This window comes from Podarcis pityusensis, assembly GCF_964106645.2.
Source record: "Podarcis pityusensis genome assembly, chromosome: 3".
Lineage (NCBI taxonomy): Eukaryota > Metazoa > Chordata > Lepidosauria > Squamata > Lacertidae > Podarcis > Podarcis pityusensis.
The window spans coordinates 69,939,132-69,962,170 of record NC_138026.1 but is presented as its reverse complement, the minus strand read 5'-3'; the positions used below and the strand labels follow the sequence as shown (position 1 = coordinate 69,962,170).

General features: G+C 43.4%; 4 protein-coding genes across 16 annotated transcripts in view; 3 read left to right on the top strand and 1 right to left on the bottom strand.

Moving 5' to 3' along the window:
- LOC308474444 (proto-oncogene Mas-like) overlaps positions 1-1,592 on the top strand; it is a 61,428-nt gene extending 59,836 nt beyond the window's left edge. Inside the window, exon 2 of one of the 3 annotated variants that reach the window (XM_081000719.1) lies at positions 176-1,592. In XM_081000719.1, the coding sequence (XP_080856845.1) occupies positions 176-1,247 (1,072 nt within the window). In that variant the 3' untranslated portion in view covers positions 1,248-1,592. The remainder of the gene's footprint in view (positions 1-175) is intronic. The other 2 variants (XM_081000721.1, XM_081000720.1) reach the window with 2 other exon arrangements.
- A 2,761-nt stretch (positions 1,593-4,353) lies between these two features.
- LOC308474451 (mas-related G-protein coupled receptor member H-like) lies at positions 4,354-9,272 on the top strand. Of its 2 annotated transcripts, none has more exons than XM_081000739.1 (2): positions 4,354-4,482; positions 8,184-9,272. In XM_081000739.1, the coding sequence occupies exon 2, from the start codon at positions 8,221-8,223 to the stop codon at positions 9,190-9,192; it is 972 nt and encodes a 323-aa protein (XP_080856865.1). In that variant the 5' UTR covers positions 4,354-4,482; positions 8,184-8,220; the 3' UTR covers positions 9,193-9,272. The 2 variants fall into 2 exon arrangements, with proteins under 2 accessions (XP_080856865.1, XP_080856866.1); XM_081000740.1 differs by lacking the exon at positions 4,354-4,482 and adding an exon at positions 4,520-4,664.
- A 2,506-nt stretch (positions 9,273-11,778) lies between these two features.
- On the top strand, positions 11,779-15,991 carry LOC308474452 (proto-oncogene Mas-like). 10 transcript variants are annotated; one of them, XM_081000745.1, is made up of 4 exons: positions 11,779-11,917; positions 13,595-13,679; positions 14,367-14,423; positions 14,923-15,991. In XM_081000745.1, the coding sequence occupies exon 4, from the start codon at positions 14,951-14,953 to the stop codon at positions 15,914-15,916; it is 966 nt and encodes a 321-aa protein (XP_080856871.1). In that variant the 5' UTR covers positions 11,779-11,917; positions 13,595-13,679; positions 14,367-14,423; positions 14,923-14,950; the 3' UTR covers positions 15,917-15,991. The 10 variants fall into 10 exon arrangements, with proteins under 10 accessions (XP_080856871.1, XP_080856869.1, XP_080856870.1 ...); XM_081000743.1 differs by having other exon boundaries at positions 14,920-15,991; XM_081000748.1 differs by having other exon boundaries at positions 11,799-11,930; positions 13,602-13,679; positions 14,920-15,991.
- Positions 15,992-16,072: 81 nt separating this feature from the next.
- On the bottom strand, positions 16,073-22,821 carry LOC308473039 (uncharacterized protein; the record flags this gene model as incomplete). The annotated part of the gene is made up of 3 exons (XM_080998287.1): positions 21,877-22,821; positions 20,566-21,509; positions 16,073-16,112 (listed from the first exon to the last, which is right to left on the bottom strand). Exons 1-3 carry the CDS (start codon positions 21,973-21,975, stop codon positions 16,073-16,075), a joined length of 1,083 nt encoding a protein of 360 aa, XP_080854413.1. The 5' UTR covers positions 21,976-22,821.
- Between the last annotated feature and the right edge of the window lie 218 nt (positions 22,822-23,039).

The window sequence follows — 23,039 nt, the reverse complement described above, 5'->3', positions numbered from 1 at the left end:
GTGAAGCCTCTTAAATTGGCCTTATATCTATGAGGAATTTTGTCTTCCGTACCTTTAGGGACTCTGTATACTATCCCCATGTGCCTTTTCTTTGCTTAATATGAACACTTGGAAATGCCCATCTGCAGATCTAATACTGAGCAACCTAATAATGGAGTTATTATTTTTTTCACAGGGAAGACAGCATTCTTGAACATTTGGGAAGTGTCCTGATAAGAACCAAGCCAAAGGCTCATTTAATTCGGTATTGTGTTCTCACAGTGCCCAGCCAGATGCCAACGCAAGCAGGACCTGGGTGCAACAGCACTCTGATTACAGAGACAAGGTCCTTTTCTAATCATACTGCTAATGAGACACGAAGTGACACTGCCAGAGATGAAGTCATCATCATCATTGTGACCTTTGCTTCCATGCCTGTCCTCATTTTGGGACTAATTGGCAACGGAGCCATTTTCCGGTTTCTCTGTTGTGGAATCAAACGGAATACATACACCGTATATATACTGAACCTGGCTATTGCAGATTTCACAGTACTCATCTCTTACATGATATACATTGTTTTCAGTGTGTTTATATGGGGGGAACTCACTTTTGAGAACTACATATATCCTGTAATTGATATCTTGGCTCTTTTTGGCTACAACACCAGTTTTTTCCTATTAACAGTCATTAGCATCGAGAGGTGTCTTGGTGCTTTTTTTCCATTCTGGTACCATAGTAATCGGCCAGAAGATCTCTCGGCCATATTATGTGCTCTTCTATGGATCTTCTCCTGTGTGGTGACTGGTGTAGAATATTTCACCTGCTGGGGAGCTTATTTTTCATGTGAAGAACCATGTTACAGAAAACATGCCATAGCAAATCTATTCCTTCTCACAATTTTTGTGATTTTTATTCCAATAATAGTCCTGTGCAGTCTGAGCCTGTTGGTCAAAGTATGGCGAAGATCTTCAGCACGGCTTTCCCTTACCATTGTTATCACAGTTGTCCTCTTCCTCATCTTTGCATTGCCACTCAGGATCTCAGCCTTTGTCGTATACTGGCATCCAGGAAAAAAACTAAACGGGGCTTTCTTTAATATTTCTTGCATTCTCAGTGTAATCAACGGCAGTATTAATCCTTTTGTGTACTTCCTTGTTGGAAGACGAAAACAGCAAAGGTCTCGGGAGACATTCTCTGCTGTGTTTCATCGATCCTGGAAGGATGAGACAGAAGTGGTGGTGACACAACAAACACACGTTCACTGAACACTGCCCATGTGGGCTGGGGGCTGATGAGTGTTGGAATCCAACAGCCTTTGGGAGGCCCCAGGTTCCCCATTTCTGCTCTAGAAGCTGTTAGAGTAATGTGACTGAAGTTATTTTTAAAATTCGTATTTCATTATATACATTAAACATACATCTAAACCAATCTTATTACAAATGTATGTGTTACATATGAGCATATTTACAACAGTCTGTTGATGAATGCACCTTATTGTGCCAGTGTTCAATAAAGGATTTCCAACCCAACAGAGATCTGTTCCATTTCTGACTTCACTCTGACTTAATTTGGCAATTTACATATGACAGTATGACCAAGACCTGCCTTTAAATTTCATGCCAGAGCCCTCCTTCCACTCTGGAGGTGGTAGGCTCTCCTCAGTCCTAAATTCCTCCATCAATCAAAGCTTCCAATAAAACAGTTGATTAAAAACAAGGTATGGAATATAAATACAGACCAATATCTCAGCAGCATGCTGTTTTCACATGACTGGAAACATACTCCATCAAGCTTAGAGTCATATGAAATTTAATGTCGCATTAATATGATCGTTACAACAGCACAAGCATTTCTGCTTTCCAGTGGAACCATCTACCATTTCCTCTGCCTGTGTGCTATTCTAGGGGTTCTCCTGACCCTTCCCCCCAAAAGAGATGATTCAGAGAGAGCAGAGGGGCATGAGGAGAGGACCAGTTGTGCTGACTCGCACTACTGCAAGTATTTTTTGAATCTTGCCCAAAGAAATCAATGAGACTTAGGTTTGTCATGAGTAACTGGTCCGATTGATTTCATTGCATCTTCTTGAAGCATGACTAAGTCTAGAGTCAATCTATATTGAACAAAAGCAATAAGAACAGTTGGCAGAGCGCAGACCTCTTAACATTCTGAACCTGTTTCCTCAGAGTAGAGCACGACCGACAAATTTTCTTAGGGAGCAAATTCTACAGTGCTACAGCAGTACCTCGGGTTACAGATGCTTCAGGTTACAGATGCTTCCGCTAACCCAGAAATAGTACCTCAGGTCATAGCTGTCAAGTGTCCCTTATTTGAAGGGACAGTCCCTTATTCCAGTGCCATGTCCCACTGCTGTCCCTTATTGATGGATGTCCCTTAAATGTCCCTTAAATGATGCCCCTTAAATTTCAAAGGAAGCAGCTCCTCTTCCTCCCTCCCTGCCAGCCAGGGAGGAGGGAGGCTCCAACTGTGTTGCTTGGCTGTGTTGCTCACCCAATAAGAAGTCTAAGAACAACTGGGGGGTGGAGCTTGCATGCCTTGTGTGTGGCTAGTTAATGCAAGCTGAGGGGGTTTTTAAATGCTGGATGCCATTTTGTTGCACGTGCTGCTGCAAACTTTGCAGTGCAAAGCCAGGCCGGGGAGTCATCTTAAGTTGAGGCTGCATAGGCCTTGTGGTGCATGTGATTCAGATTCTATTCAGTTGAACCTCTGGTTACAAAGTTGGTTGGACAGTGTTCTCGAAGCTACCAGCATGAGTTTGACCAGACTGCAGGAGGACAGGAAGACTGGAGTGCCTGGAACAGGTGAGGCTGCAGGTCCCTTATTTTGGCTGCTGGTCCCTTATTTTCAAGGCTGCTGGTCCCTTATTTTCAAATCTGTAAGTTGACAGCTATGCCTCAGGATGAGAACAGAAATCATGTGGCGGCAGCGGAGGCCCCATTAGCTAAAGTGGTACCTCAGGTTAAGAACAGTTTCAGGTTAAGAACAGAACTCAATAACGAATTAAGTTCTTAACGCGAGGTACCACTGTATACAGGTGCCACCAAAAAAAAATACACCCACAGCTGTATTTCAGGTAGTTGTTAATCATGCACCAGGTGGAAGCGGTAGTTGAAATAACAGCTCTCAAGCAGATCCCAACTCAAAGAGTTCAGGGAAGAGATTGTATTCTATTCTATATCTAGTATGAGATCATTTGGGGCACTGGAAGTTAAAATGAATTGTATTTGGCCTAGAAATACATTGGTGACCAACAAAGTAAATACAAAATCAGTGTAAAGAGGATATTTTACAGCTAGTACAATAAATAGTAAAGCCAGGCTGCTACATTCAGAACAAATTGACATTTCTGAGCTGTCCTAAAAGGCAATTACACACAGGGTGCATTCTAGAGGTTGTATTCAACCTAGTGCTAAGGCAAACATTCTGCCAGTGCAAGCTTTTTCTCTCTCTGCACAATTGAACATTCTCCCCCTATAAACCTTGAGTTTGTTCTGGTGTACCCGCCCCCCAACTTTCAGGATCGGATTTGTGAACACTGCAGAACACAGATGGTAGAAAATATAGAGGAAAGTCCCTGTGTGCAAGCTGAAAGTGTCCACTCAATGCATTTTTCTTAATTGAATACTGTCCTCGTAGTCATTTCAAGAGATTTCCAAAGCATACAAAACAGTGACCCAGTTCCTTTGTCTTTAGAAAGGGGTACCGCTGATTATGTGGTGCTAGAAATCACCACCCTGTGGCTTCATATTATCATTATTTATTATTATCAAAGAGATATTAAGAAGCATTAACAGTTGAAGATATTAAGAGTTGTAACCAGTGCTATTTTTCTAGAAAAAAAGGTTCCAGGACTCACAATGAATGCCTCCCTTCTTCTCTTATAATGGCAATGGTACCCACCTGAGAGGTGCCTGAAATGAGTTCCAGTGACTTTTGACTGAGAAAAAGCCCTGGTTGTAACTTTATAAAGCCACATACGAGAGTTCTAGCATGGAAAGCAGTAGCATAGTACCATATTTTTAATATTTTGTTGGAAGCCGCCCAGAGTGGCTTTGGAAACCACTTATTATTAAAATTATTATCACCACTTTCAAGTATCTTCCCGCCTGCAGAACCACAATGAGATTGCTAGAAGAAACTATGCTGATGGGATCAAAGTTGATGAGAGGACCAGGGGGAATGTATCTCCATCTTTGCCCAAGAGCAGGTTATCTATAATTATCATAATCATCATCTACCAGGCTGATCAAGAAAGTCTCCATCTGAAACGGGAGTAGGAAGCTGGATCCAGTGTAATGATATTGTGATCTTCACAATACTGCAGCTAACAGTTTTTGTGAGGTCATTAAAATCTCATGTTGTTTGTTACATAGGGCGTCCATCATCATACTGAGGTGGGCCATAAAATTGCAGCAGTACAGTTTTATGAAGGACAGAAGCATGAACACAGGAAGTTGAAAAGAAAACTGGAGAGCGATCACGGTAGTATTCAGATTTCTGTCTTGCGACTGCTCTTACTAATTTTATTAAAAGAAAGGCCAAGAGTTTCATTACTCACATGCGTCTGTTTAAAAGGCATCATAGAGGAGCATTTTTAAGGAGCACAGTGTCAAACAGATCACTGCTGTACCTTGAGTGGAAATGGACGGATGAGGGAAACAAAGGTAAAGCGACGATGTCTTATTTCCATCAGTCACTTGCCTCTAAAGCCTTCTCTACAGAAATAAGGTTAAAATTTATTTGCGTGGACAGGCAGAGTCCCTAGATCCCGAGCGGTCCCCCCCGTCATGTGGAATAACGACTCAAGACAACGTGCTATGGGATTAAATTGGCTACAACTTTATTAAATTTCAAATGTGGGTAGACCTTGGCTCAGGCATTTTGCGTTCTCCCTCCCCAGTCCCCAGCCGGGGACCTAGGGAGCATCAGGGTTATCCAGTGTGTGGGGGGGGGGAATGTGCCGGCTCTGGAGAACATATGTTCAAGCAGAGATAGCCGCCCCCTTTTATGCTGCTGCCGCAGGGGAGAGCAATGACGACCTTTCGGCGTACGGTCAAAGCCTCCCTTCAGAAACCCCTTTAACAGGGAACCCTGGTATCGCCGCCGCAAAGAGGAAGATGGACTAAAGGATTCTGCCCAAGGCCTGATACCGCCAAAGTTGTGACGTTTTGCTACAGGAAAGGCGAAACCTGCCAATGCAGGGAAATTCCTTTCCGGCCCTTTAACAGCGACCTTAACGTAGCAGCACCCGCATACCTGTGAAGAAAAGTTAACCTGCAAAACCTGTGAAGAAAAGTTAACCTGCAAAATAAGACATTAACTGAGGGTGGGTAGGGTGGGAGAAGCTCTGGAGCCAAGTGAGGATTCCCAGGTAAGATCCTCCCTCTATTGTGTGGGCAGGTAATCCCTCCCCTACCTGGCCTGGTCTCCTTGGCAACGCTTCCCCCAGGTGGGATTGGACAACTGACTGAGGTAGGCGGAGACCTCCAGGTATCCCACCTGAGGGAAGGCAAAGCCAAGCCTATGCTGTTGGAGCCGCTCCAGATCCAGGGGCTGCGCACGTCCACGCAAAGGGCGCCCCCCGTTTTAAGCGGGGAGCGGTCATTCCAGTTCACTGGCATAGGGAGATAAATACTTTAGAAGGCACATTTCTAGTCTGGCGCACAGATTTCTAGACCACCAGTCTTAACAGTCAAATATGAGCGGGCCCGTCAGTTCAATCATCTATTACTTCACAATAGCTAGAGACTTTGCCCAGACTTTTGTTTCACTGGGATGGAGTTGCTTCAGTCTACTGGTCTTGCCCTTAGTCCAAGAGGTATGTCTGGTCCAGGAGAAGATAAAACCATGACCACTCAGAAAGATATGCCTTCTGGAAAGTCAGACATAGAGCTGAAGTCTTAGAGCTGAGGGTGTCACAATCCCTTCTCTCATTCTTCTCCTGTTTTTATCCTGAGTAAGGGTTGTCCTGGGGTGCCCTGCTGACATTCATAGGAAAACAGTTGCTCATTTCCCATTCGCCATTAAGCAAAGAGTAGCGTGCCCATGTTCCCAAATCATAAATATAAGCAAAATTAACAGAGGATTTAAAAGTTAGGCTGCGGAAACCAAGACACTGGGTCCTTTGGAGGAATGTTGCCTCCTGCCAAATACAACCCTGATACACAAAAAGAAGGGTTCATGAGGATTCAAGGATGGCATGGGAAGTATCTTTTAGCTGTCTGGTGGGAAAATATGGCATACCATTCATGTTTTCAAGAGAGAAGGATAACTGCTTTCATGTAAAGTGATGGACAAGTAGTAAATACCTATTCCCAAGTCATGAAGCATTCCAAAATGCCCTGAAATAATCGCTTGAAAAACATATTCTGTCATAGCTCAGACAAAAACAGTTGCTTGGATCCCAAATTACCATGAATTCCCCCTCTTCTTTTCTCACAGGATAGGAGAAAGAGTTGGTTTTTGCCAGTTCTCTCTCCCTCCCTTTCCATAGTCCTCCTTGATCCCTTAAAATCTGGGCTGCCAAAAAAAGACATTGAGGTTCACATGAGCCCCTCGGGCTGTATGTTGAACCAAAGCAGTATTATATTTTGATATTCCCATTAACTCATTTCTTCTTTCACAATAATTTTATTACATAAAAACTGAATTCCAAATTTGGTACATGCTAACTCGATGGCCCTTGTGGTCTCTTCCAACTCTATGATTCTAATATAGTTGCCTAGTCTAGTTACCAAGTAAGATTATTGTATTTTATTGCAGCTATTTATTGCAGGATGCTAGTATTTAGGTGAAATCAGGTTAGTGTGAAACTGATAAACTTAGGCTAAGATAATTACACCTATTTCATTGTTTTCCAACATTTGGTATCAAATATTTCCATGCAGTAGGGCTATATAGGCAAAATGTGCTGGTGTTGTGACTATTTTATGTTCTTAATAATTGTCCATGCAACAATTTACTTCACAATAGCAGACGCCATCTGCAGTGAGAAAATTAGCTATGTTATATTTTAAACAGGGGCACCTGCGGGAAATAATAATCAATGACAACCTTCCTCAGCCTGATGCCCACCTGCTATTTTTGATGATGATGATGATGATGATGGTGATGATGATGATATATTTTCACCCTGCCCATCTGGCTGGGTTTCCACAGCCACTTTGGGTGGCTTCCAACAAAATATTAAAAATACAATAAAGCATCAGACATTCAAAACTTCCTTAAACAGGGCTGCCTGCAGATGTCTTCTAAAAGTCAGAAAGTTGTTTATTTTCTTGACATCTGATGGGAGGGCGTTCCACAGGGCAGGTGCCACTACATAGAAGGCCCTCTGCCTGGTTCCCTGCAACCTCACTTCTCGCAGGGAGGGAACCGCCAGAAGGCCCTTGGAGCTGGACCTCAGTGTCTGGGCTGAACGATGGGGGTGGATATGCTCCTTCAGGTATACTGGACCGAGGCTGTTTAGGGCTTTACAGGTCAACACCAACACTTTTAATTGTGCTCGGAAACATACTGGGAGCCAATGTAAGGTCTTTCAAGACCGGTGTTATGTGGTCTCGACGGCTGCTCTGCGTCACCAGTCTGGCTGCCGCATTCTGGATTAGTTATAGTTTCCGGGTCACCTTCAAAGGCAGGCCCATGTAGAGTGCATTGCAGTAGTCCTAGTGGGAGATAACTAGAGCTTGCACCACTCTGGCAAGACAGTCCATGGGCAGGTAGGGTCTCAGCCTGCATACCTGATGGAGCTAGTAGACAGCTGCCCTGGACACAGAATTGACCTGCGCCTCTATGGACTGCTATGGACTACAAAATGACTCCCAGACTGTGCACCTTATTACAACTTCCATGAGCCCCATCCAGCATGCCAGTGGACAGGGATGATGGAAGTTGCAGTCAAAATGTTTGGAGGTCACCATGTTGTGCAAGGCTGTTTCATTTGGATGAGTTATGCATACTAAGGTTTTACTGCAGAAACTGATGAAAGGCCATACCAGTTTTTGTAGGCCCGTGCTCTCTAAAGAAAGACACAAAGTCCAGTATGTAGAAGAAAGCCATGGGAGAAAATTCCAAAGTGGCAAGTGGAATATTGTAATACAAACATTCTTGCCTTGACGGTTTCCTACCTCTATCACTACTTCACAACACCATAATAATGACAATTTGTGTTTGATTTTTGGCAGGTTGAAGAGAATTGCTTCATACATTAATAGTCCCAAGATGGCAGAGTCATACTCCTTGTCTTTCCACACTATTGGTGGAGTCAAAAACCCCGCAGGACAACTGGATACTGGCTACGCCATGCAAAGAACAATTATGATAATAACTATTCCAATTTGTGCTTTAGGATTACTTGGCAATGGAATTGTCTTCTGGCTTCTTTGGAACAGGATTCAGAAAACTAACTTCACTGTGTATTTCCTGAATATGGCAGTTGCTGATCTTACTGTACTCTCCTACTATGTAACAGCTTTCGTTTTATTTTTGAAATCTGTTCCGATCAGCATATACCATTTACATATAGTAGAGTTGGTGCATTCATTTGGATTCAATGCCAGCACCTATCTGCTTACAGCTATCGCAGCTGAAAGATACCTCATGGTCTTTTTCCCAGTTTGGTATCAAGCTAGACGGCCAAAGTATCTCTCTGAAATTATGTGCACCGTTTTATGGGGTCTGTCCGGCCTAATGTCACTGGTGTTGTATTGTGCCTGCTATCTACAATTTGAGTCCACGGTCAACGAAAAGAACGCAAGTTGTGAGCCTTCAAGAATGTTCAGAGTGATATTCAACCTCCTGGTTTGTCTTCCCATCATGGTCTTTTCCACTTTGATCCTTCTGATCAGAATGCTGAGGACAGAGCAAACGCCTCCAGCAAAGCTGGACATCACCATTGTGGCCACAGTTCTCCTCTTTATTCTGTTTGCTGCTTCCGTGAGGATCATTGATATCATGGCACGTTGGGTTCCAACCATACATGTACCAGTGCTCTTTTTAATCTTACATTTTCTTGATTCCATAGACAGCAGTGGAAACCCTTTTGTGTATCTTTTTGTTGGATATACAACAAAAGGAGAGGTTGGCAACAAGCCCATCCAGACATATCTTGAGAGAGCTTTCTTGGATGAAGGAACTGAGAGTGCTCCAATGAATACAGGAAAGGCTGTGACCTGGGCCTCAAACACAAGATAGAAAGGATTATATGAAGAGGTATATTGCAAAAATATTCTACACGTGGAAATACTAGCTCCAGAATAAATGTATTACAGATACTTTAGATTCTTCCTTAATTCTAATAATTCTCTAGGCTCCTATTCTGATTCCTCACCTAGGAGTCTTCCTGGTCCTTAGCCATTTGTGCCTTGTCATATGATAGAGAATAAGGAAAGTGAGGAAAGGACAGAGGAAAGTAGAGGTGTAAGAGTACATGAGCCTTGCTGGGGCATAAGTGAGTTGGTTGCTTCTCAAGGTGGTTCATCAACAAGCATCTGGAAGAAAGGAAGTGAATCTTGAATACAGAGGCAGACGGTCTGCAGATGACCCAGATAAGAGCTCTGTACAGAGATGTTAATGTAAAAGTGCAGCTTAAAGGTCAATAAAATATAAATTGAAAATAAGCTCCAGCTAGTAAGGATTGTTGGTGGGGCAGTGGTTCTCAAACTTCTTCCTCTGGGCCACTTTCAGGAAAAAAAATTGCTTTCAGCACACTGAATGTTTTATCAATAATAAATACTTTGGAAAACAAAAAGAAACAACTCCCAGCAGTAATACGATTTATAACATACAGTAGAACACAACTACTTTATAATATGACCGTGGGGCATCCAGAAAGTTTAAAACAATGCAGCTACATAAGAACATGAATCATTCATTGCCAAAATGTAATTTTAAACAAGCCCCTTACATATGTACGTTAAGCATGTATACAGACTCAATGAAAGGTGTGGGTTTGCTTTTTCTAGGTAATCTGATTTATATTAGGTCTAGTTTGAAACAAACTCTCATCAACACAAATAAGCCTTTCTCTTTTGTGATCTTTCATATTTGTCAGAGTTGAAAAAACCCTGTTCACAACAATATGTTGTGGAGAACTGTATAAGAACAGCCAATGCTCTTGAAGAGAGGTGTGGATGCTATACTATACTACACTGGAATGTTTAAATGCTTCTTTGCTTGTCCTTAATTTTCCTGCCACACTTGCTATCCTCTCCTGCCACACCCTCTGAGAACCACTGCTCTAGGGCAAGAATGAGTAGCCTGTAGCATTCCAGAAGTTGTCGGACTCCCAACTCCCATCAGCCCCAGTCAGCACAGCCAATGGTCAGGGATTATAGGAGTTGTTATCCAACATCTGGAGGGCCATAGGTGCCACACTCCTACTCTAGAGAACATGTAAAATATATGTATTAAGAAAGCATATTTACCCCATTCTCACTTTATCATTAGAATTATTACCAAGTTAAACCTATTTTCTACTTCCTTTGAAATGTATTTAGTCTAAAAAAGACAATTCCTTTTGCAATGAGCTGGTTTTTGAAGTGTTGCCCTTTGAAAGTATTTGCTTTAATCAGTAAGGAATGAAGAGGGGAGAAAGTTGTCTGACTTTTCAAAGAAGCAAATGTTGCTTCCCTGTGCTCTCAGTATATAATATCCCATATTCCTGCAAGTCTGTCTATAAGTTATGTCCCTTTAAACCACTTTGTGGGAATGGGCTGGAGTGGTACTAATACAAAATTGGAGAACAAATGGGAAATTCTGTTTATCTTGCATAAAGGCATAATTGCAAGAGTCTATAACCTTTGTTTACACTTGGACCAGAACCAGGATACATATATGGGACAACGGGCATGAGATTTGGATCAAAGAGTAACCAGGAAACAATAGAACTGGATTTGAAACAACTTCTATTCTAATATAATTACAGCAGAACTATTTTAAAAACCTGTCAATGAAGCCTCTGGTGCGCAGACAGCATCTTTCCACTCACTGCTGAAACCCTCAATACTTTCCCTGCTTTAACCTTCTCCATGTTAGAAATGTAACAACAGGGGTCATTCACTTTGTAATCTAAGGATTAATTCTGTTCTCAGTAAGCCAACTAGGCAAGAGGGAGGTGTTTGGAGGTGCTGCTTAGCAACCAGGTTGGGTGGCATGATGCTTATTGAGGTACTGCATGTTCTAATTGATCGTGTATTTCTGATCTAGTTTCCCCCCTGTATTAGAAGTTATATGTCTTCCTGTTATGAACAAAGTTTGAATTCAGAACAAGAAGATGTCTCTGTTTATTTCTCCTTGTACTGTATACTGTTTTCGTCAAGTTTCCCTCAGTAAAGTGTTATCAGTTTCTTTTCTCTCTGGACTCCATCTGCATTATTACCCACCTGCATTTATTACCTTTTTATATATAATGGAAGCTGCCCAGAGCGGCTGGGGAAACCCAGTCAGATAAGTGGGGTATAAGTAAAAAATGCAATCTGGAAATCTGGAAGGAACTGTTTATCCCCTGCAGAGAGCCATGTGTGTGTTTGAATTTTGTTTGCGTGTTTTTTCCCTAACTTGCCGCTTCTGAAATAAACTACAGCTTTTTAAAAAATCATAAAATCATTTTTAAACTGTTGAGGAAGAGAAATTACATTGACATAGAGTACAGTTAAGAGCACGGGCCCCACAAATGAAATTCTACTCCTGGGCCTCTGCGAGTCTTAAAAAAGCCATGTCTGAGGGTGATAAAATTGTGGATGTTGCCACACTCCAGAAAACAGTTGCTGTGAGGTCATAAGATTCTTACATTCCATTTATTACATAGGAACACATCACCACAGTGCTGTGGTTCATACTTTTGCAGTATTAAGCTCCTGAGAAGAGCAAGAGAGTGGCCCCCTAAGGTTGAAAAGACAACTGGAGGTTAACTATAACGGTAGCATTTATTTGTTTATCTTGAAGCTCATTATGTTATGCTTGTTGGTGTTTTAAAATGTTTTTAATGCTTTAACTATGCTTATATTTTATTTATCATTTTCATTAGTCACATCATTACATGTCTTTAACAAATGTCCTGGGAATTTGCTAGACTGAATTTGGTTTTTTTTCCTTCCTATGAACCTTCAGTCATAACCATGGTGTTGAGTAGATCACTGTACACCTTTTGTACATGCACCTTTTGTACTGTGATGAGGCCTGGGTATAGCTGTGGCAGCGTCAGAGGAGAAAGCAATTGTACAGATGGAATTACATTTCCATCCAACACCTGCCCCTGACACCTTCTCTCCAGAAGATGCAATTGCGTTACATTACCTTGGAGTCAAACTCCCACAATCGGGAAACATAGTGGGAACTCCACAGATGAAACAGATGGCAAGAAAATTCCCTTCTGCTCAAACCCCAAAGAAGGACCCCCTCCAACCAGAAGCCCTTGTGCCACAAGAGCTGCTGGACAACCCTTGCAACCATATTTGCAGCCCCCTTCCTCAGATTCCAACAACTCCGTTTCAGAACTTGTGACAGAGTCAAGGTACTCCTAAAACTTCCAGAGCCAACATGTGAAAAATTACCCAGGCAAGGAGCTAAGCACTCTGTCTGGGCAGCCACATTTATAAACCTTCAGTGAGTTCCAGATCTTTGCTGGATCAACAGATCAGCCTACTCTATTTGGATGACTGCATCTATTTGAAAATGTTGCCTTCTTTCTTGCCTTTTGTGGCGATCACACAGGGTCCCCGGACGTTTGACGGTCTATTGATCCCTGTTCCACCACTGTGATTGCCTCTTCGCTGCCACCAACCCGTTAATGTTCACATTAACAAATAATCAAGTTTATTGTTTAGCATGAACAAGTTTAAGGTTTCAGTTAATTTTTCTTGTCAGTTTCTTAATCTTAGTTCCTTAACTGTCCTATACGTTCCTAACAACTTCAAACTGATTATCCCAACTAACTATCTGACTCCACCTAACAGTTCCTCTCACTCCCTCACAACACAACTCGACCAACCCACAGACTTATCCTCCCTCTTCCTTCACCAACTCCCAACTCTCAACTGACTTCCACACAACACAGACTCTAACTCTAACTCCTCCTATCAGTTTCTCTCTGGCCAATCACATCACACTCATTTAACTCTTTCCTTATGACCCACCTAGGAGGCAAACGCCACACCTGCTAGTCCTGTTTTAGAACTTTGCCTAGGAACCAGATAATGCCTTGTATCCTGCTTGTGTTTTTCTGGCCCTACTAGTGTGCCTTTCACCACATTCAACTGGCTTCTTCATAATAGGCATGCACTTTGCCAAGTGAATCCCTGGAATGGAGTTTGCTTGATACAGGCCTTGCAGGTAGTTCAGAGGGCAAGGCCTGGTCTATACATGCAGCACTGTGAGATGATAAAGTCCTGAGATGGCACAACCGACTACGCCACAAAAGATTGCTGTGGAGGCGGTAGAAGTCAAGATATGGGGCCCTTAGCGGGAAAAGCCTATAACCAATTGCTGTCACTAGTAAACCCATCTTGGCTGCACAATTGAAAGGTGTGTCAAAGCCCAAGGCTCATAAGGCACTTTCAGGACTGGCTTGTTTGAAACCTGGTAACTCTCATTTCAGATGACAGCTGTGCTGAATTGGAGATGCCTGCGTTGGACTGCTGCACATTGTGAAGAGAGGAGGGAAAGAGCTGCATGAGCAAAAGGTGTGTGCACACCTAAGCTTATTAAGAGAGGAATGATGGTCTGAACTGGGATATTTTGCACATTTAGATATCCTGAATTAACTTCATGAAACAGAAGTTTGGATCATGGAAGTTAGCCAAATGGCATCATGTACGTGTGTGTGTGTGTGTGTGTGTGTGTAATTATGAGGAAATTGCATACCCTGTCACTCACTTCATTAAAAAAACCTGAGGGTGTGATTGTTCTAAAATGAGTTCATTCTTGTGAGTTGCTCAATATGTTTCCAGTGCAAGGTAGGCTGTATTTTCTTACCCGCAACAGCTACAGAGCACTGGTACTTGATAGAAACTGAACCACCATAAAGCCTCATTGCTATGTAAAGCAATATTGACTATTTGAATGCTTTTCTGCATATGAGTATATTTGGTACAAAACATTTCCTTGCAGAAGGGTTGTATAGCTGAAACATATTCAAATTTGACTCAAAATAAAAAAATTCCTTCCAGTAGCACCTTAGAGACCAACTAAGTTTGTTATTGGTATGAGCTTTTGTGTGCATGCACACAAAAGTTCATACCAATAACAAACTTAGTTGGTCTCTAAGGTGCTACTGGAAGGAATTTTTTAATTTTGTTTCAACTAAGGCAGACCAACACGGCTACCTACCTGTAACTCAAATTTGACTGTTTCCTATTCATCTTTTGCAGATGACTTCTGGAAAAATCCAGTACTGACTGTAATTTCTGTCTGTACTGAGAAAACAGGTACAGAATCCTTCAAACATGTAGATCTGGGGTGCATTATCTTCTGGAGGTTGTGATATTTTAGGGGGAGTATCTGGATGGTTGATACCTGCTAGGGCTTACCATAGAAGCAGCGAAAGGCAACAGAAAATTGTGTAATGATAAAGCACCCTCGTGTCATCTAAATGAATGCAGAAAGCCCCTGTGCCGAGGAAGCAGCCTAGGGAGGAAAATAAATTCCAGTTTAGCCTTTATTAACCAAAGCTTTGGAGAAGGAACTTGCAACCCACTCCAGTATTTTGCCATGAACACTCCATGCACAAAAGGAGAAGCTTTGAGAAGAAATTCCAAGGCATGCCCTTGTTCATGGGGTCACGGAGAGTTGAGCACGACTAAGACGACTGAACGACGAACCAAAGCTTATGGGACTGGAATATTGTCTGTCAAGTGATCTTCTTGGATGTTTTCTACCTCTATCACTACATCTTACTAATGACAAATTGTGTTTGATTTATAGCAGGTGAAGAATTGGTGGACACATTAAGGCCATGGCAGATGCAATTGCTTTGTCTTCCCACACTGCTACAATCCATACAATTTATGCACAACTGGAGAACTGGGCAAAGAAGCAATATTTCTTGGAAACAATTATCATTTTATCTATTCCAACTTGCATCTGGGGATTAATTGGGAATGGAGTTGACTTCTGGCTTCTTTGCTTCAGGATCAAGAGGACTAGGTTCTCAGTTTATATTCTCAATTTGACAGCTGCTGATCTTATTGTAAACATCTACTACATTATAGTTTTTATCACATTTTTGGCACAACTTTATGTCAATCTCTACTTTTCATGTGTAATGGAGGTTATATATTTATCTGGATACAACACCAGCATCTACTTGGTAACAGCTCTCACTGCTGAAAGGTACCTCACTGTCTTCTTCCCAGTCTGGTATCAACGTCACAGGCGAAAGTACCTCTCCATCATTGTGTGTGCCGTGTTGTGGCCCTTGTCCTGCCTGGTTTCACTGGTGGCCTATATTTCCTGCTATCCAAGGTTCCTTTCATCTCACAACGAAGAGAGAGCAGATTGCACAGCTGCAACTATATTTGAAATCACAATAACTTTTCTGGTTTTCCAACCCATCATGCTTTTTTCTACCGCAGCTCTTTGTGTCAAAATGCAAAGAGAAGCCAAGCAAAGTGCTCCAGCAAGACTTGATATCACCATCACCATCTTAGCTGTTGTATTTCTTATCTTTTCTTTTACAGTTAGAACTGTTGATGCCATCGCATATTGGCACCAAACACTAGATGCACCAATCCCATTTCTACTTTCTCTGTTGTTTGATTCCATCAAGAGCAGTATCAACCCTTTCATATATCTTGCTGTTGGATGTTGGAAGAGAGAGAGGCCCATCCATATGTTTCTTGAGAGAGCTTTGAGTGACAAAGCAGAGAGAACTCAAGTAGACCAAGAAGAGACTGAGAAGCATCCAGAGCCTCAGATGTGAACTGAAAAGGCTTCTAAGTCAAAGAATATAGACTGGCATTTCTGGTTCCTGAATAAATATATTATGACTTGTTTATTTTACTGTTTGTTACTTGTAGGCTACAATACTCACCTAGGGACCACGGAAAAGTCATTTGCAGATAGGGTAACAGGGCCCTCAAATCACCAAAGAGGTGTATCTTTGCAGGATTAAGCTTCTACAAAATTCAGAAGTATGATCAAACAAAGTGGAAAAGAAAACTGGAGAGTAACCCTGGTGATACTGACAACTTTGTTTTGCTAAATAAATACTAGGCCTGTAATCCTCACTCGACATACCTGGAAGTAAGCCCCATTGAATTCAATAGGACTGACTTCTGAATAGACACAGTTGGGACTGAGCAGTAACCATGCCTTTTAGATAGGCATTGTGTCTATCTAAAAGGTATCAAAATGCCACAGCCCAGTTAGGGAATGGAGTTAAATAGTGAGCCTTGAACAACAGCTTTGCTCTGTGTGCCAAGTTGACCAGGCATAAGATATGCAGTCAGTGCCGGATTTACATATAAGCTAAACAAGCTATAGCTTAGGGCCCCACTCTCTTGGGGTCCCCCCCCAAAAAAAATGAAAGGAAAAAAACCCTGGATGTACATTTCATATATATATATATCTCACAAATAAAATAAAACCTACATACAGCAACAGTGTTTTGTGTTGTGTTGGCTCCTATGATGTAAGTTACTTTGATAAAATACATATTTTGTTATGTGCAAATGACTTTAGATGCCTATTAGGTCCATAAATTACCATATAGCATATATTCAACACAAAAAACAGTGACAATTTGTTGTTGACAAAGAACAGCTGGACATATAAAGGGCCCCATTCCCTTCAGTAGCTTAGGGCCTCATCAAACCTAAATCCGGCCCTGTATGCAGTTCAGGAACCCTTCTTTCCAAAAATACTAGGATGAACAACCAAACAACAACTGGGTGTTTATCATTGCAAGGGAATATAAGGACCAGACAAAAATGAAGGTTAAAATAGTGAATATATTTCCCAACCTAGGTTGAGGGGAAGTTTGGTTTGGTGGAGTTCCCCCCTCAGTGAAGAGGCAGAGGGAGGAGAGTAGCTGAGGGATTTATCACCTACTTCCGACAGTGTGGGATATGTATGGCACTGGGTCTCAGCTTACTATTCTGTAGCCCAATCCCTCAGCTGTATATTGTGGAATGGGTTTTAATAGATAGGAACAAATATATTAATTGTAATTTACCCCTCCAGGCGCCCACATGTGTGGGTTGAACAAAGTCCCATTCTTAGCAGCAAAATTGAAGCTGGCTCCCCCTTTTCATTTACCTCACTTAACAAAGAAATCAGACAACAGATGGTGGAAGCAAGCTTAAAATAGGATTTACTTATTGGTAGTCTTGAATTGGTTCTCAGCTATAGCAGCAGTAAAAACTATGCAGGTAAAATACTTATATTTGTTGGGATACTGCCAGGGAGACAAAGTCTGTCATGCCCCCACGCCGACGCCGGACGATCCATCGATCTCCTGTAGAAACGCAGTATCAGTCAATTAGCGACACGAAGCTTCAGAAATAGCTTTCCACATTCCAGAGCTCGTGCACGCTCTATCAGCAGAGTTCGCACAATGAAAGATGCACTCAGGAGAGCATATTTACAAATTTATTCAGCATTGGTCAGAACAAAGAAAAAAAACATGACTGCCTGCTTCGATGTCTCAGGCACAGAGAGAAACGAAAGCATAAACATCCTGTGAACAGGAAATACACAGACTCTGTGACTCACAAAGCCTGCTCCCTTTTAAGGTGGAACGGAAATATCCTAACATCCTCCCCCTTTCCATGTAACCTGTAGTACCTGTGGTTCAACCCAATTGCAACCTCTGTACGTAAACCTTAAGTTGTTCTCTGTTAACAACCTTAGACAACAGATCAGCAGGAATTTCATTTCCTGGCATGTAAGACACCTGAATGAGTCCTTTCTGAATACACTCTCTTGCACGATGAAGCTTAATCTGCAAGTACTTGGTTCTTTGCTTGCAACTCTCTGAGTTCAGCAAAGCCAAACAGGATCTATTGTCTTGATACACTTGTATAGGACATTTCACAGAAACTCTGATGTCCTTAAACAGTTGCACCAACCATTCACAATCCATGAGTGAAAATGACAGTGCATTGAGTTCTGCTTCACAGGAACTTAGGCTTACTGTCGTCTGCTTCTTGCACAGCCAGTCAAACAGACAGTGGTTGTACATGTAGCATACTCCAGAAGTGCTTGTACCATCCGTGGTGTCACTTCCAAAACTTGCATCTGCAAAGATTTCAAGACCTCCAGTCTTCTGACTGGTGAACCTCAGCCTCTAGTGCAAAGTCCCTTTCAGATAGCGGGCTATGTGCTTCAGAGCTTTCCAATCCTGAACAGTAGGATTGTTAGCATGTCTGCTAAGCAGGTTAGTGCTTACAGCTAAGTCAGGTCTTGAACATCTAGCAATGAAATTCAGCTTGCCTAGAATGCATCTGTACAGCGTAGTGTCAGAAAACGCTTCAGCAGTACTATCTACCTGGTAACCTGTCACCATCGGTGTGTCTGCTGGGTTTGCATCAACCAAATTCAACCTGGTTAATACATCAGCAATTTTCTGTGTTTGGTGTACCAGAAAATTACCTGCTTGGTCCCTCTCCACCTGCAGAGAAAGATAGTTGGATACCTCACCAAGATCCTTCATGTCAAAGTGCTCCTTCAGCTGAGCTAGGGTGCTTTGGTACAAAGCCTGATTTTTCCAAAACATCAGAAGATCACCAACAAAACATAAACAATACAGTTTGTTTTGCCCCTCCTCCTTGACAAACACACACGGATCAGCTTTGCCCTGGTGAAAACCTAGAGAAAGCAATGTCTCAGTGAGTTTTGTGTTCCAACACCTGGCACTCTGCTTGAGACCATATAAGGATTTCCGAAGTTTACTGACCATTCCCTTCTGTATCTGCATTCCATCAGGTGGAAGCATAAACAGCTCCTCCCCCAAAACCCTGTACAAAAAAGCTGTATTAATGTCATGATGGGAAACATGCAGTTTCTCCTCTGCAGCCATCTTGAGCATTAGCCGAATGCTCTCATACTTGACGGTGGGTGAGTAGGTCTCGTGGTAATCCTGTCCTGGTACCTGTGAAAAACCTCTGGCAACCAATCTGGCTTTGTGTCTGACTACCTTGCCATTCTGGTCTGTCTTGGCCTTGAAGACCCATTTGCTGCCAACCAGTCTCATTCCTGGGACTACCGGTACCAGTTCCCAAGTTTGGTTCCTATTCAAGGAATCAACTTCAGCCTTCATGGCATTAAGCCAAGGCTCAGCATCTTTAGAGGTTAACTCCTGAACCTCTTTGAAGCTTGAAGGTTCCCACACCTTCTCTGAGCTACTAAGAACAGCAGTTGCCGTCTTAGCAAACTCATCAGCAAATCTCTTTGGAGCTTTGCCTTTTGTGGCCCTTTCAGACCTGCGTACTAGACGCAAGTCTTCTTGACTCATCTCCTCCTTCTTAGGAGAAAAGTGACCAATGGTGAACAGTGGTTCTTCCAGTTCATTGTCAGACGCATCAGATGGTCTGACTGAGGCCTTTGCGCTCATGTAGTCTGCTGTGTCATCACTGTCGCTGACATCAGCAGCAGCGCCACCCACTGAGCTAGAATCCGAACTCTGATCATCATCATCATCATCATCCTCAGCTTCCTCTTCTACCTCAGCACCATCTGCTTTTTTCACATCACCTTCATTTTCCTCTGGGTAACTCTGGAAAATTCCCACATTCCCCCCCCCCCACTTAGGATTGTACTCAACACTCTTTGTGAACTTAATAGACTTAGTCAGTCATCCATACCCTGTATGAACCTTTTTCGTACCCCATGAACAAACCATGTGCCCCACGCTTCCCAAGCTTGTTGCTCTGTGGGGTGTGTACCCACATGTCAGAACCAAAGATTCTCATGTGCTTGACGTAAGGTTTTTTACCAAACATCTTCTCATAGGGAGTACAACCAATAGGTGATGACAGTCTCCTGTTATAGGAATAAACGAACGTGGACAAAGCCTCCCACCAATACTTCTCAGGGAGATTGGAATCATGCAACAAGGTTTTTAGGCCTTGTAGCAATGTCTGGTTTGCTCGCTCAGCAAGTCCATTCTGCCATGGCGATCTAGGTGTTGAGAGGTCATGCTGGATTCCCTTCTCAGTCAGGAAAGCTTCAAACTGCTGAGAAGTGAACTCCCCGCCTCGATCAGTAAACAAACAGCCGATACGTTTACTGTGAGCATTCTCCAACCAAGCACAGAATGCCTTGAACCTAGGAAACACTTGCGATTTCTGCTTGAGCATAAACACATGAATGTACCTGGAAAAAGAATCAATTAGAACCATGAAGTACCTTGCTCCACCCAAAGAGGGCGCAAGTGGACCAACCAGGTCTACATGGACTAGTTAGTAGGGTTTGGAAGTCTGCCTGCTAGACTCCTTGCCTTTTGGAGCAACCTTCACCTTGTTCTCTGCACAAGATACACATTTCATGTGAAACTTACAGGGCTTGATGCTCAAACCCTGAACCAACTCAGGCATCTTGGCCAGTGCCTGCCAAGACATGTGAGCAAACCTTCTGTGTGCCTCGTGAATGCATCCTGCATGAAGAACTTTGTTAGTTTCTGCAACACAACAAGAATCAACATTAGACACAGCAACAGCATTGTCATCATAAGTTATACAGAATAAGCCATCCATAAACTTTGCATGCAAAATGTCCTCTTTGCCTTTCCTGATGACACAGACACTCCTCTTGAAGGAAATCTCAAAACCACACCCAGTCAGCTGTGGGACACTGAGCAAATTGTCTGCAGCACCTGGAACATAAAGTACATCTTTGATGGTTGTATGCAGACTTGCCAGTTTCACAGTCCCAACTCCTGCGATCCGCGATATCTTTCCATCAGCCTGGTAGATCTCTCCATCTTGAGGTGTGAAGGAGATAAAAAGGTGCCGATCCTTTGCCAGATGGCGGGTCGCTCCAGAGTCAATAACAAATCTGGCCTTGGCCTTTGAAGCAGCTTTTCCAGCAAGCAAAACCTTGTTTTTCACCGGCGTGGGCTTTTGCTGCTTGCCCCCCTGCTCCTGGCCATCAAACTTGCCTTTGGCCTTTGGTGAAGCATTGCCAGCAAACATAGCCTTGTTTTCCACTGGCGTGGGCTTTTGCTGCTTGCCCCCCTGCTCCTGGCCATCTGCAGGCATCTGTCTCTGTTTACTTCTGGCCTTCCGGCCTCTGCAAAGACGATTACCTTGGTTCTCACAGGAAACAGAGCTCTCAGCTGCCGACTCCTTGGCTCCCCCTGGAGGCTGGAATGCTGCCTGGGATGACATCACAGTCAGCTCCCCCTGCAGCTTGCAACCGGTGCCCTCAGCATCCCTGCTATCACTCTCGATCTGGGAAACAGCCAGGACCTCCGATGCAGTCAAACTCTGGGCTGGGATGACCGGCAGATGGGCAACCTTCAAAGCATTCCACATCTGACGTGCGGTCGTGTTGCCAGCCAGTGTGGCAATTTCCTCCAGAGAGACAGACAAGACAATTACGTCTATGGCCCGTGAATCTTGGGCCCTCCATCTATCTGTCAGAGGAACTGGAGGGGCTTCACACACAGTACGCCACACTCCAAACTGTTGTAGTAAACTCTCACCACACAGCCCAGGCCTCATAATTGTGCCGATTTAATTTTGGGCACTCAGTACCTTCAGAGGCTTGGAAAAATTCCAGGCTTTTATTTGAGCCGTGAGCCTTTATGCCTTCAAAAACTTCTTATCTCGGCAGCTCATTAATCACGAAGCCTCTGGCGCAGCTCCCAAGCCAATTAAGCCAGCCGGACATCAAAGAGGCTACCGCGGCAACAGAAAAGCCTCGCTTTAGCCCACATACCTCAACGCAGTCTTTTGCAGTCTTACTCTCCTGTAAGTGCAGTGAATCTGGGCCCATAACCTGTTGTTGGGATACTGCCAGGGAGACAAAGTCCGTCATGCCCCCACGCCGACACCGGACGATCCATCGATCTCCCGTAGAAACGCAGTATCAGTCAATTAGCGACACGAAGCTTCAGAAATAGCTTCAGAAATAGAAAGTCTCAGGCATGTGCATGATCTGGGGCAAGTGAACATATGTCATCCTGCATGGCTGATCAAAGAAATTAGGCAGCACTGAGAGAGGGCCTTTCGACCCTCTGGCAGCTATGTTATGGGCTGCTGCAGGGGACTATTTTCTCTTCAGTGCTATATAATATCTATATGAAGCTGTTGGGGATGATCATGAGGAGTTTTAGGGCAAGGTACCATCAGTCTGCCGATGACACTCAGCTCTATTTCTCCATAACATCTGAATCAGGAGGGACCGTGCAATCCCTGGGCCATTTGACTGGGCACACTGGTGAAATAGATGAGAAAAACAAGCGGAGCTTGCATCCCGGCAAGATGGAGACACTGTGGGTGAGGAGTTCCCATGTCTCAAAAACTGGTCAGCTGCCTACCCTGGATGGGGTTGCACTCCTCCTGAAGGAGCTGCTTCTGGATCCAGCTGTCACTGGAGGCTCAGGTAGTCTCTGTGGCTAGAAGTACCTTTGACCAGCTGTGACTGGTTTGACAGCTATTACTGGACCAGGAAAGCCTTGTCACAGTAGTTCTTGAATTGGTTACTTCAAGGCTGGATTACTGCAATGTGCTGTGTGTGGGTCTTGATTTGGAACCTGCAGTTAGTGCAGAATGCTGCAGCATGATTGCTGACAGGAAAGGGCCTCGTCAGCATATAACACCTGTGCTCAGAGATCTGCACTGTTTGCCGATTTGCTACCAGTCTAGGTTACTGTTAGTATACATAAAGGTAAAGGGACCCCTGACCGTTAGGTCCAGTCGTGGAGGACTCTGGGGTTGCGGCGCTCATCTCACTTTACTGGCCAAGGGAGCCGGCATACAGCTTCCAGGTCATGTGGCTAGCATGACTAAGCCGCTTCTGGCGAACCAAAGCAGCGCACGGAAACGCCGTTTACCTTCCCACCAGAGCGGTACCTATTTATCTACTTCCACTTTGACGTG